This window comes from Pangasianodon hypophthalmus, chromosome 1 (assembly GCF_027358585.1).
Source record: "Pangasianodon hypophthalmus isolate fPanHyp1 chromosome 1, fPanHyp1.pri, whole genome shotgun sequence".
Taxonomy (NCBI): Eukaryota; Metazoa; Chordata; class Actinopteri; order Siluriformes; family Pangasiidae; genus Pangasianodon; species Pangasianodon hypophthalmus.
The window spans coordinates 21,586,000-21,598,891 of NC_069710.1; the positions used below are offsets into that span (position 1 = coordinate 21,586,000).

At 39.2% G+C, this 12,892-nt stretch overlaps 1 protein-coding gene across 1 annotated transcript; it reads right to left on the bottom strand.

The window, feature by feature from the left end:
• Positions 1 to 108: 108 nt before the first annotated feature.
• Positions 109 to 12,871, bottom strand: hacl1 (2-hydroxyacyl-CoA lyase 1). The gene is made up of 17 exons (XM_026940151.3): positions 12,728 to 12,871; positions 9,938 to 10,042; positions 8,876 to 8,916; positions 8,700 to 8,780; positions 8,547 to 8,619; positions 8,068 to 8,145; positions 7,888 to 7,982; positions 7,312 to 7,424; positions 7,053 to 7,188; positions 6,810 to 6,915; positions 6,306 to 6,389; positions 5,667 to 5,768; positions 5,381 to 5,535; positions 4,804 to 4,962; positions 3,919 to 4,026; positions 1,911 to 2,097; positions 109 to 1,375 (listed from the first exon to the last, which is right to left on the bottom strand). Exons 1-17 carry the CDS (start codon positions 12,776 to 12,778, stop codon positions 1,343 to 1,345), a joined length of 1,707 nt encoding a protein of 568 aa, XP_026795952.3. The 5' UTR covers positions 12,779 to 12,871; the 3' UTR covers positions 109 to 1,342.
• Between the last annotated feature and the right edge of the window lie 21 nt (positions 12,872 to 12,892).

The window sequence follows — 12,892 nt, forward strand, 5'->3', positions numbered from 1 at the left end:
CTTTCCTTCCCCTCAGAAATAATGACATGGCAATTAAGCAGAGGGCCACTTAAGCCTTGCAGTGGAGATGAAACATGCTTAATGCAATTCACTACAGGTGCCAATCCATCAGCTCAAAAAAATACAGGCAGTGCATTTTAATAATCACATTTAATTTACAACACATCCCAAAGAGCACACAGTGACATTAGAACCACCTGCACTTGTGTTCACCTCATATAGATTATAGGAAACTGTACATCAGTATTATTCAACGTCATTTGAATGGCAGAGACTGCAACCATGGAATAAAGAGGTAAAATTTAAAGTACATATCAAGACAGACATCCATAATTACAACTGTAAAAACAGTTCAGTAAATTACTCTACTAAAAACTTGGTCATTGATGTGTGTCTTGGCCTCCTGAGAGCTGTTTGCAGGATTGAGAGTCTCGCCTAGCTTTATTGCTGAGCTAAAGCAGTGAGGTAATGGTCTTTGACATACAGGAGAAGCAGAGGACAGGAAGGCTTTAATTAACTGGAATCTGAACTGAGCTTAACCAGAGCCCTTTCCAGTCATTTTACCTTGGACATCAAACCACTTCCGACACTTTCACATACACTTACAGTACACATATTCCATTAATGGCACAAGTGCTGCAGTTCTTACACCTTGCAGCACTGTCTTATTTCTATTTTTGTAAAGACAAGTAAAGTAGGGTTGAACTCCTGTAATTTGTACAAATGTATATTTCTAAATGTTTAAGAAACAAAATTTCAGTTGTGAGAATACGTCTGTGTAATTTACCACTGTTCCTTTAAAACGGAAAGTTTAGCATTTGGCCAGATTTAACACACTCATTCTCTCAACTCATCAGCTGATTCACAAGTCCTTCATGGGATGAATTTGGTATGGGGAAAATATAAATCCATATAAGAAGTGCTTAGTCTGGACTTTCCCATTTTAAAACTAATGTTAGCTGGCCAAGAATTGTGGCTATTCTATATTACATACAGAGATAACTGATGAATAATTCAATAATCACAGGTTAACCACAGGTCAGGCCTGTTGCTGAAAAATGAGCCTCATATTAAAAAAATGTCACTAATTAGAAAACATCTGGTAATTAATGGAAATACATAACATGCAGGATTGGGTAGTTCTGTTGTCTACATTTAGAAGAGTACTGCTGAATCAGCATGTGCCACTGCCACGTCCCATTACAATACATTTTGTGCTTTTCATTATCATTAAAGATCACAGCAAGGCACTGGGTGAGTCAGTTAGTAAGGAGAGAGCTGGCTACTGTCCATCATAGCAAAGAGGGAACGAGATTCCAGCTTAACTCCTCTTCTTACTCTCTTACAGATTGGAGCGAGTCAGCCAGGGGAACTCCTAAACAGACAGACAACACACAAAAGTGAGTTATGGGATACAATGAGAACAAACCAAGAAAGGAACAGATTTGCAATCAATCTTTACAAGTGCAATATGCAGCAGTACACTCAGACTTAATTCCTGAGTACCAATACACTCAATATATTATTTGTCTTACTGACTCCCCACTGTTGATATGCACACACCTGTACAGTAAGTGGTGGTGTACACCAAATCTGGTCCAACCTATCTGACAGTAATCTGACAATAATAATATGAAACTCTAGCCAGTCATATACCTCAAAAGTAAGATAGAGAAAATCTATCCAAGTTTAACATGGTGGCAAATACCTCATACTGTGCTGTGAAGCCAGTGTTGGTCCACAGTCACTATGACACACAACCTTTAATTCTACCATAATTGACACATGGAATAACATAAGGTGACATTCTCACATTTAGGCTGTTTAGGCTATTTTAGTGCTTTTAAGATTATTTCACCTTGTTAAATATGGGTTTTTTTCACAGGTGCTAGAGAAGCATAGAGGGCTACCTGTTGCTTTCGGTCCGAGGTCGGTTCTATGAGCACATTAATTAGGCTTGGTGTGGCTGTCTCACTCAAGCTCTGCTGTAGGGCAGTGCACAGTTCCTCTACTGTCCTGACCAGATAGCCGCGGCCCCCGAACGCACACATTACCTGCTCATAACGTGCCTCAGGCAGGAGTGTCACAGGAGGAGCTCTGAAATACACACAAATGCATGACATTTCTCATTAACACCTAGTGGGACACAAGTAAGTGTGGTGGTCTGGCCTATAGCATCCCACAACAAGCAGTGATAAACCAGAAGTGACACTGCAAAACATATGAACACTTATTTGTACTGGTGGGAAATGTACGAGTATAAATGAGAAAATGCTGTTGTATTTGCCTGAAGACATCACCCATTACAAAACTGCACCTTCTAAGAGTGTTAGCACCAATGCATCTCTATCAAGCAGTATAGCTCTTTCACCCTTCAAGTCTGCTTGAGTTACACCTCTCCGCAGGAAGCCCACACTTGATCCCTATAACAGAACTGTTTCCCTCCTTCCATTCCTATCTAAGACACTGGAATGTGACAGACAGCTGTCTTCATATCTTCAATTAAATGACCTACTGGATGCTATCCAGTCTGGTTACAAGGCCATGAATTCTACAGAGGCTGCCTTCCTAGCAGTCACAATGCCAGACAACACTCTAAGTCTTCTGATCTCATCTTCATAGACCTGTCTACTGTCTTTGACACTGTGAATCATCAGATCCTCAATTCCACTATTGCTGACATGGGGATGTCAATCAATTCCTCATGTCGTTACTAGTGGAGTGTCTAAATGGTCAGTTCCTGGTCTAAATTACTACATTTACATCTATCTCATTTAGCTGTAGCTTTTAACCAAAGCGACTTACAATTGAGACAGAATACAACAGAGGAGGATACAAGAGAGGCAGCTTGGTAGTTCTGGGATTTGAACTCAGTCTGGATGAAGACTTGTCATCTGAAACCTTGACAAGCCTGAATTTATATACCTCCCCTCTGCTGGACTTAAATCACCACTGACATTGTCAAACACCACACAGCTAAGAAACTTGATGTGATTTTAACTTCAGCATCAACACTGCATCAACCACCAGATATTTCTTCATATTACTTCTTCATAACATCAGAAGAATATGACCACAGAATCTTCTCAACTTCTTGTACAAGTCATTTCTAGACTTGATTACTGCAACTCTCTTCTCGATGGTCTTCATTCATATGCAAAACTCCTGTACAGAATATACAGAATGCTGCTGCTTAACTAGTTTATAACCTCCACAAGTTCTCTCACATAATATCCCTACTGATGTCACAGCATTGGGTTGTTGTTGCAGCAAGAAGCAAATTCTTTTCTTGTCTTATCTTGGCATTTCAGGTATCAAAGGGCTCATGCCAACTCAATCTTCAGCTTCAGGGCATTTGGCATTTGGCTCTCTGAGTTCTAAAGATGGTCGTAGCACAAGATCTCTCTGCTTCAGTGTCATTACTTCTCATGAGTGAAATGAGATTCCCCCTGCAGTCTGAAAAGCCTAGTGTCTTTATTCCTACCACAAAGTCTACAGACTTTCCTCTCAGGCAATATCTACACCTTTCTGTCTCTGCTCTTACCTTGCATTATTATTTATGCTCTTATGTTTAAAACTGTCATATAAATACTGATTGTCTTTTGTATGAACTTGTGTTTGAAATGGTCTATTTGTTACCAATCTAGCAGTTGTACAAACTAGAATTCATCACTTGTCTGTAAGGTAATGATTCCTTGGAGATGTGCTAGGTGCTTTAGGGACCTTGAAATAGTGCAGAATCTTGAATATTAAATATTCAAGATTCTAAAACCTTCTGTTTATTTTAAAGGAACAAAAAATCCAGGATTTTCAATGTGGTCTCAGACTTTTGGACCCCACTGTACTGACCCCATGCCTACTCATCAGTAGTTTGGCTACTAGACCATCAGGGTGTCAGTGACGAGATATAGGACTCACATAGTGGTCATGTCTCCCATCTTCTCCATTTCCCTCCATGTCTCTGTATTTACACCACTATATATGCCATTGTTATTGATGACAATGATGATGACTGGCAGCTTATACCTGTTAAAAGACATACAATTTTACACTTAGTAGTAGTAGTAAAATTACACACATTAGAACAGAATAAAACAGAATGAAATAGAATCAGGCTCTCTTACTTTTATTGGAACAGAAACAGGCCATAGATCTTGTACCATGTCTACATAACAACTACATTTGAATCATTTCAAATATAGAATCTTTGATGCACAAATTTATAATAATAATAATAATAATAATAATAATAATAATAATGTCAGATGTCGGATGCAGACAGCCAAGCGATGTCTGCATCTGACTGAACAAATTAGAGCATGCTTATGTACTATTCTAGACAGTTTTTTGATTATTAACACTAATGGATTTCCCCATTATGGTGAGAGTTAATTAAAAAAACTCTCATGTAGCCTTTAAACATACCAAAATGTCTGTGTTGAGTACCATTCTTCTAGATCTTCTAGTTTAGTGAATTTTTTTGAATGTACTGTCACAGTTTTCGATTTTGAGACAACAATCACATCAAGGGTGGAAAGTTTTAAATGGTACAAATATATGTCCCAGAATATCATGAAATCTATTAAAGTTTTTAGAATTTGACATGGAAACCAGTCAGACCAGGACATTTTGACTTTTCCGTGCAAGTGGATGTCGCTTTTAATCCTCCAGATGTACAGTACCTAAGGTACACATGCCAGTATGTAAACAATGTCGCTTGTATTCCTGCTGTGTCCACCACACATGCATGTGCAGTCACAACTATAACCCTGGCCACTGAGTGGTTAAAAGCATGAGCTTTACCTGCACATGGTCTCTACCTCCATGCCCGAGAAGCCAAACGCACTGTCTCCCTCCACACACACCACTCTTCTGCCTGTGTGCTGGGCCTGCTCCAGTACTGCTGCTGCAATGGCAAAACCAGGTCCCACTCCCATGGTACCGAATGTCCCCGCATCCAGCCTGCAGAAGAGCTCACAAGCTCACAAACTTTACTGTATTGTTTTCACATTTTAAGGTCTATGATGTCAATTCATGGATCATCAGGGAGTCTCAGCTGTAAGTGGAATAAGTAGAAATTACAAACTTTATCATACTCTTTCTTCCCTGTCAGTCAGAACGACAATATGCAATCGGCATCTGTGAACTACTGTATGCAGAAGAGGGCAGTTAGTGCTTTCTTCCGAGTGATACCCTGCCCTGTGATGCTGCATGAGGTGCAGTTTGAAAAAATGCAGAGGTTGGCTTCATGCCTCTTGGAGGAAGCACGTGTCTGCCCCACCCTCCCCTTTTGGTAGCTGCCACGTGATTATAGGTGAATTAGCTAGTGGGTGGGAACTGGCCAGACCAGACTGGGGCGAAAATAGGATATGTGAAAGACCTGCATCTGGGGAAGTAGTTGAGCAGCATGGTGCGGCCAATGTCCATGGTGTTGGCTCCTTCGCTGACAATGATACAGTCTTTGGGTAGGAGTTCAGCGATGTGGTGGAATGCTGTGTAGTAGTTCATGGGCAGAGTGTTTTGGAGAGAAAGTGCCTGCATATGAAAGAAGGTCCATTTATTTTGAGTGCAGAGGTAAAACACAGAAATTAAATTAGCACTGAGCAAAATTATATGCATCAATTTGATCCATGACCAATTTTTTTTTTATTAAGTCAGGCCCTTACCTTTGATATCTGAGCATTGGAAGCCATTTTTTCTTTCAGGTTTGTCCACCACTCTGTGTCTGCTGGATACGTCCATGTGTTTGATCTCAAGATTTCCACAAGCTGGATTTGAATTCAGGAAAAATTGCTAATTAAAAGTAAGGCTTCAACACTAATCTTGTTGTTATAAACTACTATTTCTTTGTCTTTATTTTGCCCTAAATGTATAACATTTTTTGCAAAATAAAGACAAAGAAATAGTAGTTTATAACAACAAGATTAGTGTGTTAGGACTGACAATGTAGCTTTGTAGATTAATGATCATTATCAATATTATGTGAATGTTTAAATAGTGTATGGCACGATATTAACACTGAAGTCAAGATGAAATGAGTCAGAGTGTTTGCAATCTTCTAGATGTACAGTACCTAAGGTCCTGTCTGTGATATGAATATTTTCTAATAACTTATCGGCCCACATTTTGCCTTTATAACTGCCTGCAACCCCTTTTATACTCTTTTGGATGCCCTTTCAGAAACTACCTTTAAAGAAAGAAATGTGACCTTGCATCTGACAAAGTTTACTGTGAGGTTTATCTGTAATGTATAAAGTAATACACTAATATAAGTAACAACATGCAACATGCTGTGCTGTGGATACCTGGCCGACTACAGCCCTGACATCTCCCAGTAGTGCTGCTGTAGCTCTCACATTGTTACTCAGCTCCTCTGCACATATATCCACCTAGAGAAAGAAAGAGCATACATCTTATGCAGTTATAAATGCTTCAGAATATTATAGCCCAACACAACAAAATCATGTACTCCTTTTAATCATCCAAGCCAGCAAGACACAGTTAGAGGTAGGCACAGGCAGTCAGCTTGCATTGGGGCAATTCAACAGCTGTAGATGTGAGAATTTCTTTAAACTAGACTAAATATCTCACTGAATATATTGGGATAGATTGAGAAAATTAAAGATAAAGGTGGCTATATGAATATCACACAAAATTGTCTGGTTTAGAGAGCTGAATCTGATCTATAACCTTGATTGTTTCAATATTACTATGACAGACAACAGGAGACAACTCTTCTGCAGACAACTGGATTGCTGCAGAGGTTTGTTTGTCCAAAAAGGTCTATTTGTACTCTATGCTTAACCTACCTGAATAAGTTTCACATCAGGGCTAAATCTGGGAGGAAAGCCAAAGTGCAGGATCCAGTTTAGTCTGGCACCCAGCAGCACTACCACATCTGCCTGCAGCAGAGCTCTGGAACACAGATACAGCTTTTTTTTCAGGATTTACATTGATTATTAAGAACCGCTAATCAAACACAGATCTAAATATTTAGCATTCGTGTCAAATGTATTCAGTTTAATGTGGGAGTGGACCACACATGCACACACCTTGAGCGGGCAGCAGCCACACAGTTGGGATGGTCATCAGGAAGTACTCCTTTTCCCATTGGAGTAGGCAGGAAGGGCAACCCACTTAGCTCCACCAGCTCTTTAATTTCATTCTCCGCCCGGCCGTATGCCGCGCCTACATCCGGCAACACACAATTCACATGTGTATATAAAGTAATGCACTACTCACACACCTACAACTGCACCAGGCATAATGCACTTTAGAATAAAGAAAGGAAACATATTGTTTTAGTGTCACCTTTGCCAATGATGAGCAGTGGTCTCTGAGCCTGTTTGAGCACCGTGACAGCTTTGGAGAGCTCATGATTGCTGGCCAGGCTCACTGGAGGAGGAGGACAACAGGACGGAAACCTGCAGTTACACAGCCACAGGAGCTGAAGTCAGACAACCTGCCTGAAAGACCTCAGTGCAAAGTTAAGTAACTCCTTTATCCTGGTTAGCGTCACTGTGGATCTGGAGGCAGCAATAGACCTGGACAGGATGCCATGCACCATGCACACACACATTCATACACCCATTCAAACCCTAGGGCAATTCAGCATAGCCAATTCACCTACTGGCATGTTTTGGGAAGTGGGAGGAGACCAGAGAACCTGAAGGAAACCCAAACTCATAAGAAACTCCACACAGACAGTAACCTGAGCTCAGGATCGAACAGGAGACCCTTTAACTGTGACATGGTAATACTACCCACTGTGCCACTGTACCACCCTTATTTTCAATCACATGCGTGAACTCAGATATCAGAAAGACTCAACAATGAGTCAGAAATATGTAGCTGAAAAGCAAATCACACAAAAGACTCTGGAATCACCTGACGGTTTTCCGCTCCACTCTTGCATTCACCATGTCACCAGGGATGTCTATGTAGCATGCTCCTGGACGACCGTAAATACTGCTCCTTACTGCCTGGTGAAAAAACAGAGCAAGAAAATATAAAGAAACAGGATCAGAAACCACAGGCACAAAAGAAAAAGATATAATCTAACTTTACCTTTTCAACTACAGCTGGTATCATAACCAGGCTGCCTGGTCGGGCTGAAAACTTGCTGTAAAGGCGGCAGGCTTCTACCTGTTTGAGAAAAGTGGACAAAAAGTCAGGTTGATGTCTACATTTGATGTAGGGTTAAAAAAAAATGTGTGCAATATACAAAACAAGCAGAACCCGCCAACAACTGCATCAGTGGGGATGCCTAGCCACCAACAAGTCTAGTCCTTCTTATTACTAATTTGTATGCAAGAAATACACTTCAAACAGGAAGGAAGCTATTGAAGAAAGACTATTTCAGTCATTTGACCTCGCTGTAACCTTGACCGTGTTTGGATCAATTCCAAAATCTAATCAGTTCATTTGCTGATTACATTGATAATTTCATATAAATCCTACAACCATCGTGCTAATGAGAATCTCGTACAGAGGCATGGAGGGATGGAAGGACAGATGGACAACCCAAAAACAAAATGCAAAACCACCTGCGGAAATTCTTGAAATGCTCCAGTTGTCTCCTGATTCTGATCTGAGGATCCTCCAATGACTACAACAGGCCTGGAATTAAAGAAAAAAAAATAGTTCAGCTTTGTATAGTACAAGGAATCACACACTCAATGAGTATTCAAACTCATTACCAGCAGTTCATGTTAGCATTGGCCATTCCACCAAGTGCATGGATGAGCCCAGGTCCAGACACCACTAGACACACTGCTGGACTGTAACAGGGTTGCAAAGAGCAATAATGAACATTTATGCACAAAAAGCAAACGGCCTGATAGTAAATGAGAAATCAATTAAGGGAAACACATACTGTCCTGTTAAATATCCAATTGCAGAAGCAGCATAACAGGCCTGTTGAAAACAGAGATGTGTATTAAATGAAATATATACTGAAGTATACAGTACTGTGCAAATTCTTAGGCAGGTGTATGTAAGAAATGCTGTAAAACTAAGATGCCTTCAAAATGATGAAATTAAACATTTTATACATGAAAAAAAATTCTATAAAGAGCAGTAAACAGCATTAAACCAAAAAAGTCAATATTTGGCATGACAATCCTTTGTCTATTAAAAAAAAGTAGGCTCAGGTACATTGTGTGCAGTTTTTTTTTTGTTGAGTAAATTAAAGAGTATGTTTTTCTCAACATCTTGGAGAATCTGCCACAATTCTTCTGGAGATGTTGACTGTCACACTTGCTTCTGTTTTTGCAGGTAACATGTTATTTTGTTGGGAAAAGTAATGTGTGTAAATAAAATGTTTTTTTACTGAAAAAAAATTAATGTGTAAATTTTTTTGTATTAATATAAAATGTGGTTGCCTAATACTTTTGCACTGTATCTATAAATCAATTTATATACTGTATATAAATTGAATTGATTTATATACTCTATATATAAATCAAAGCAAAGCTGTCAATAGCATTTCATCTTTGCAAAGTATTTTTCCTCATTTTTTTTTACGTCTATATACATTCAATAATTTAGCAAAGACTCTTATCTATAGTGACTTACAAAGAGAACAAACAGTTGAAGGCAGAACGATAGAAAAATCTTTCTAGATCTACGTGATAACTAAAATGGACAAATTAAAAACCTAAATTGATTACTTGCAAGTGCAAAAGCAAAAAAAAAAAAATGAAGAGCTAGAGATTGTTGTATAGTAGAAGCACATAAGTAATTAAGTAATTCTGGTTTGGATTTTTAACAACTCAACACACTTAAGGTTGTGTGTGATGATTTCATTATGTACTCTGTATGATACTGATTAGTAGCCATAAAAACCCATTACTTGTTATCTACTTCATAGCTGCATAGCTCTGTGTAAGTTTTTTGACACATTCCATTGGCTGGTTGTGAAGGGGTGTGCTCTTACCGCTTGTTCATTGCGCATGCCCACATACTTGATGCCAGCAGCCTGGGCTGCCATGGCAACCTCAATGATGGGAACCCCAACGATGCCAAACATGTACTCCACATTCTGCAGTGTTAGGATTAGCATTAGAACATATCAGAATATGTACAAGATAAAAGAAATACAAGCAGAGGTGCATTAGCTTCATACTTTTGATGGGAAAAAAGTTTAGGATCTGAACAATAAACTCATGTCCATATCCATTATGTCAGTCTTGACTGCTACATTATTTGCTGAAATTTAATAAACAGGTCATAAACTACTGGTGGCACAGGTTAATAATTTGATGCAGAATAGAGAAATGTGCTGTGAATATTGACTGAGAGCCTGAGAATATATCCAACCTGATTAGGATCATTTAAAAAGCACCAGTAAGCTGTCACGTCTTTGCGAAGCGATAAACAGAGGGGTGAGCTATAAACTGTTAACAGGTGTTTGTGCTTATTCCAAAGATGATACATATTTGAATTACAGGGATGCCCATTTTCCCCACCGGCAATCCCATTTTTCTTTATTGACACAATGCTCATACTCTTAGTAACTCTCTGCAAGCTTATACAAGGTCACACAAAACACCACAGGTGTGCTCATGTGCATGGTCTGTGTTGTGTCAGTCAACTTACAATATGTCAGTGGATCAGAGCAGAAAATATGTAAAAATTCCCAGTCAACTGGAGAAGTACCACCATCCTGACAAGCTACTCAGGTAGCCAAATGCATTCCTTACAGGAAGCTTGTTCATTTGAGTGAATGCATATGGCCTCCGAGGCTAGTTATAAGGCTAAATAACATTTAAAAATATTCTGAATATCTAATGATAGGATTGTGGTGTTCACATTTGAATAACCTGGCAAGCATCAGGCGTGCAAATGATATGCCTCGGGTTGTGCAGAAGCGCAAGTGAATGTGGGATAGTTTAAGTCTGAACACAAATGGATTTGTGATGGATTTAATGATAAACTAACTTTATCTTATTAACTTTGGTTAAAGTTGTTGATGAAGCAATTATCTTTTCCTATGTTATAATCATAGCATTTACATTACAAGCCTACTATATAGTAGTATTAACATGCAGAGTTTAACGTTTAGAGATAATCTGGTGACTATGTCTGATAGAAATCAGATGTCTATGAACCAGATGTTGAAAAGAAAAAGATGTCAAGCAGCTTTACGACTGATTTTTGGGCATACTACAATAGCTAATGTTATGGGTGGCATGGTAGGGTCCCTGGTTTGATCCTGGTTCTCTGGTTTTCTCTCTCCTCCCAAAAACATGCTGGTAGGTGGATTGCCGACTAAATCGCCCCTAGTTGTAACTGAGTGTGTGCAAGGTGCTCTGTGATGGACAGGTGTCCCATCCAGGGTGAATTCCCACCTCACGCACCCAGTGATCCCAGGGCAACCTCCAGATCCAGTGTGATCCTGACCCGGCTAAAGAGCTTACTGAAGATGCATGAATGAATAATGTTTGCTTTATTATCATAGACCATTGGCTACAGGATGTCGGGCATTTATTTTTGAAACAGCAATTTACTTCCACACAAACACGGGTTTTATATGTGTAGTCTGGGGCTCTGAGGGTAAAAACACTACTGGACTGAGCAGCTATGTGTTGCCAGTCAAAGTTTGCATCACTTTTTTTTTTATTGCAGGTAGTTTATTTGTTAAACTTGTATTTATCATTGTACTTTCTCTTGTCATACTTTATACCATATCTTTCATTCTCACATTTTCTCTCCTCTTCTGTGTTTAGCAGATTTAATGGAATATGTGACTTTGGTCTACTTGTTGCTTAAGAGAAATAAAGTTGCTCACTTGACAACCAACATACATGTTTCATGTTCTTTTGAGGAAAGGAAATCATTCTCTGCTATCTGTGTCACTATGATTTTTCATAATAAATACTTCATAATACTGAAGTATTAAAATCATTTAGTCATATCACAAGCCCTTGTGATATACATATCGCAATATTTACATTTGCGATATTTTGATCATTTTGATACACTGTGCAGCCCTAATGCTCACTTAAAACAATGTATAATGAACTTGGCTAGTCAAACTGAATCCTGTTAACTAGGTAGTTTTTCACTAAGTCAGCTCAGGCACTGCACTGAAGTCAACCTGAACCTATGAAAAGGTGACGCCCACCTGCTAGCATTTGTTAGCTGATGTTACAGTCTAACAAAACATGTAGCTTAATGGACACTGAATTAACACAGAATGTTTAAAGGTGCATTAGGTAAGATATGTGAAAAATAGGTCTCTAACAGTTAAATGAGTGAATAAGATTTGAATTATTTAGTTAGTTAGTTAGTTAGTGAGTGCTCATTGAGTCCACCCCCATTTCCACCAATGTACACAAATCTCCGCCCCCCAAAACTTCCGGGATTTAGCATACTAACTAGAGTTAGCATTAGCCAGGACTGTCATGACGTCACTTTCATGCGCACTTGGACGTTCACTGCTTGAAAGTTAGAACTCTTTATACATGCAACTTCTCATAATGATTTAAGAGGATGCGAAGGGGCGCCATCATTTAATCATTTCTATATGATTTACCGCATTATTTGTACTAGTAAGAAATGAAAAATATTGACTATTGCACCTTTAAAAGCGTGTTCTTTGTTGTCAGGCGTTCTGTTACTGAGAAACAACCACACATTGCTTCATTTAACTAGCTAAAGGTTTTAAAGGTTCTGGAGCTTTGCAGGATTCAGTATAAAGTAATTTCAGGATTATTACACTAACCTGAGCCTTTAGTGCTTCAGCAATAAGCTGTGCTCCTGTGAGTTCCTCCATAACTTTAACTCTAATGGACGCAGAATAACAGCAGCGCGATCAAAGTGCAGGACGCGGTTAGCAGCACAGGTGCATTCGAGCTGATCACTACTGTCACAATCTGCGCAGTCACAT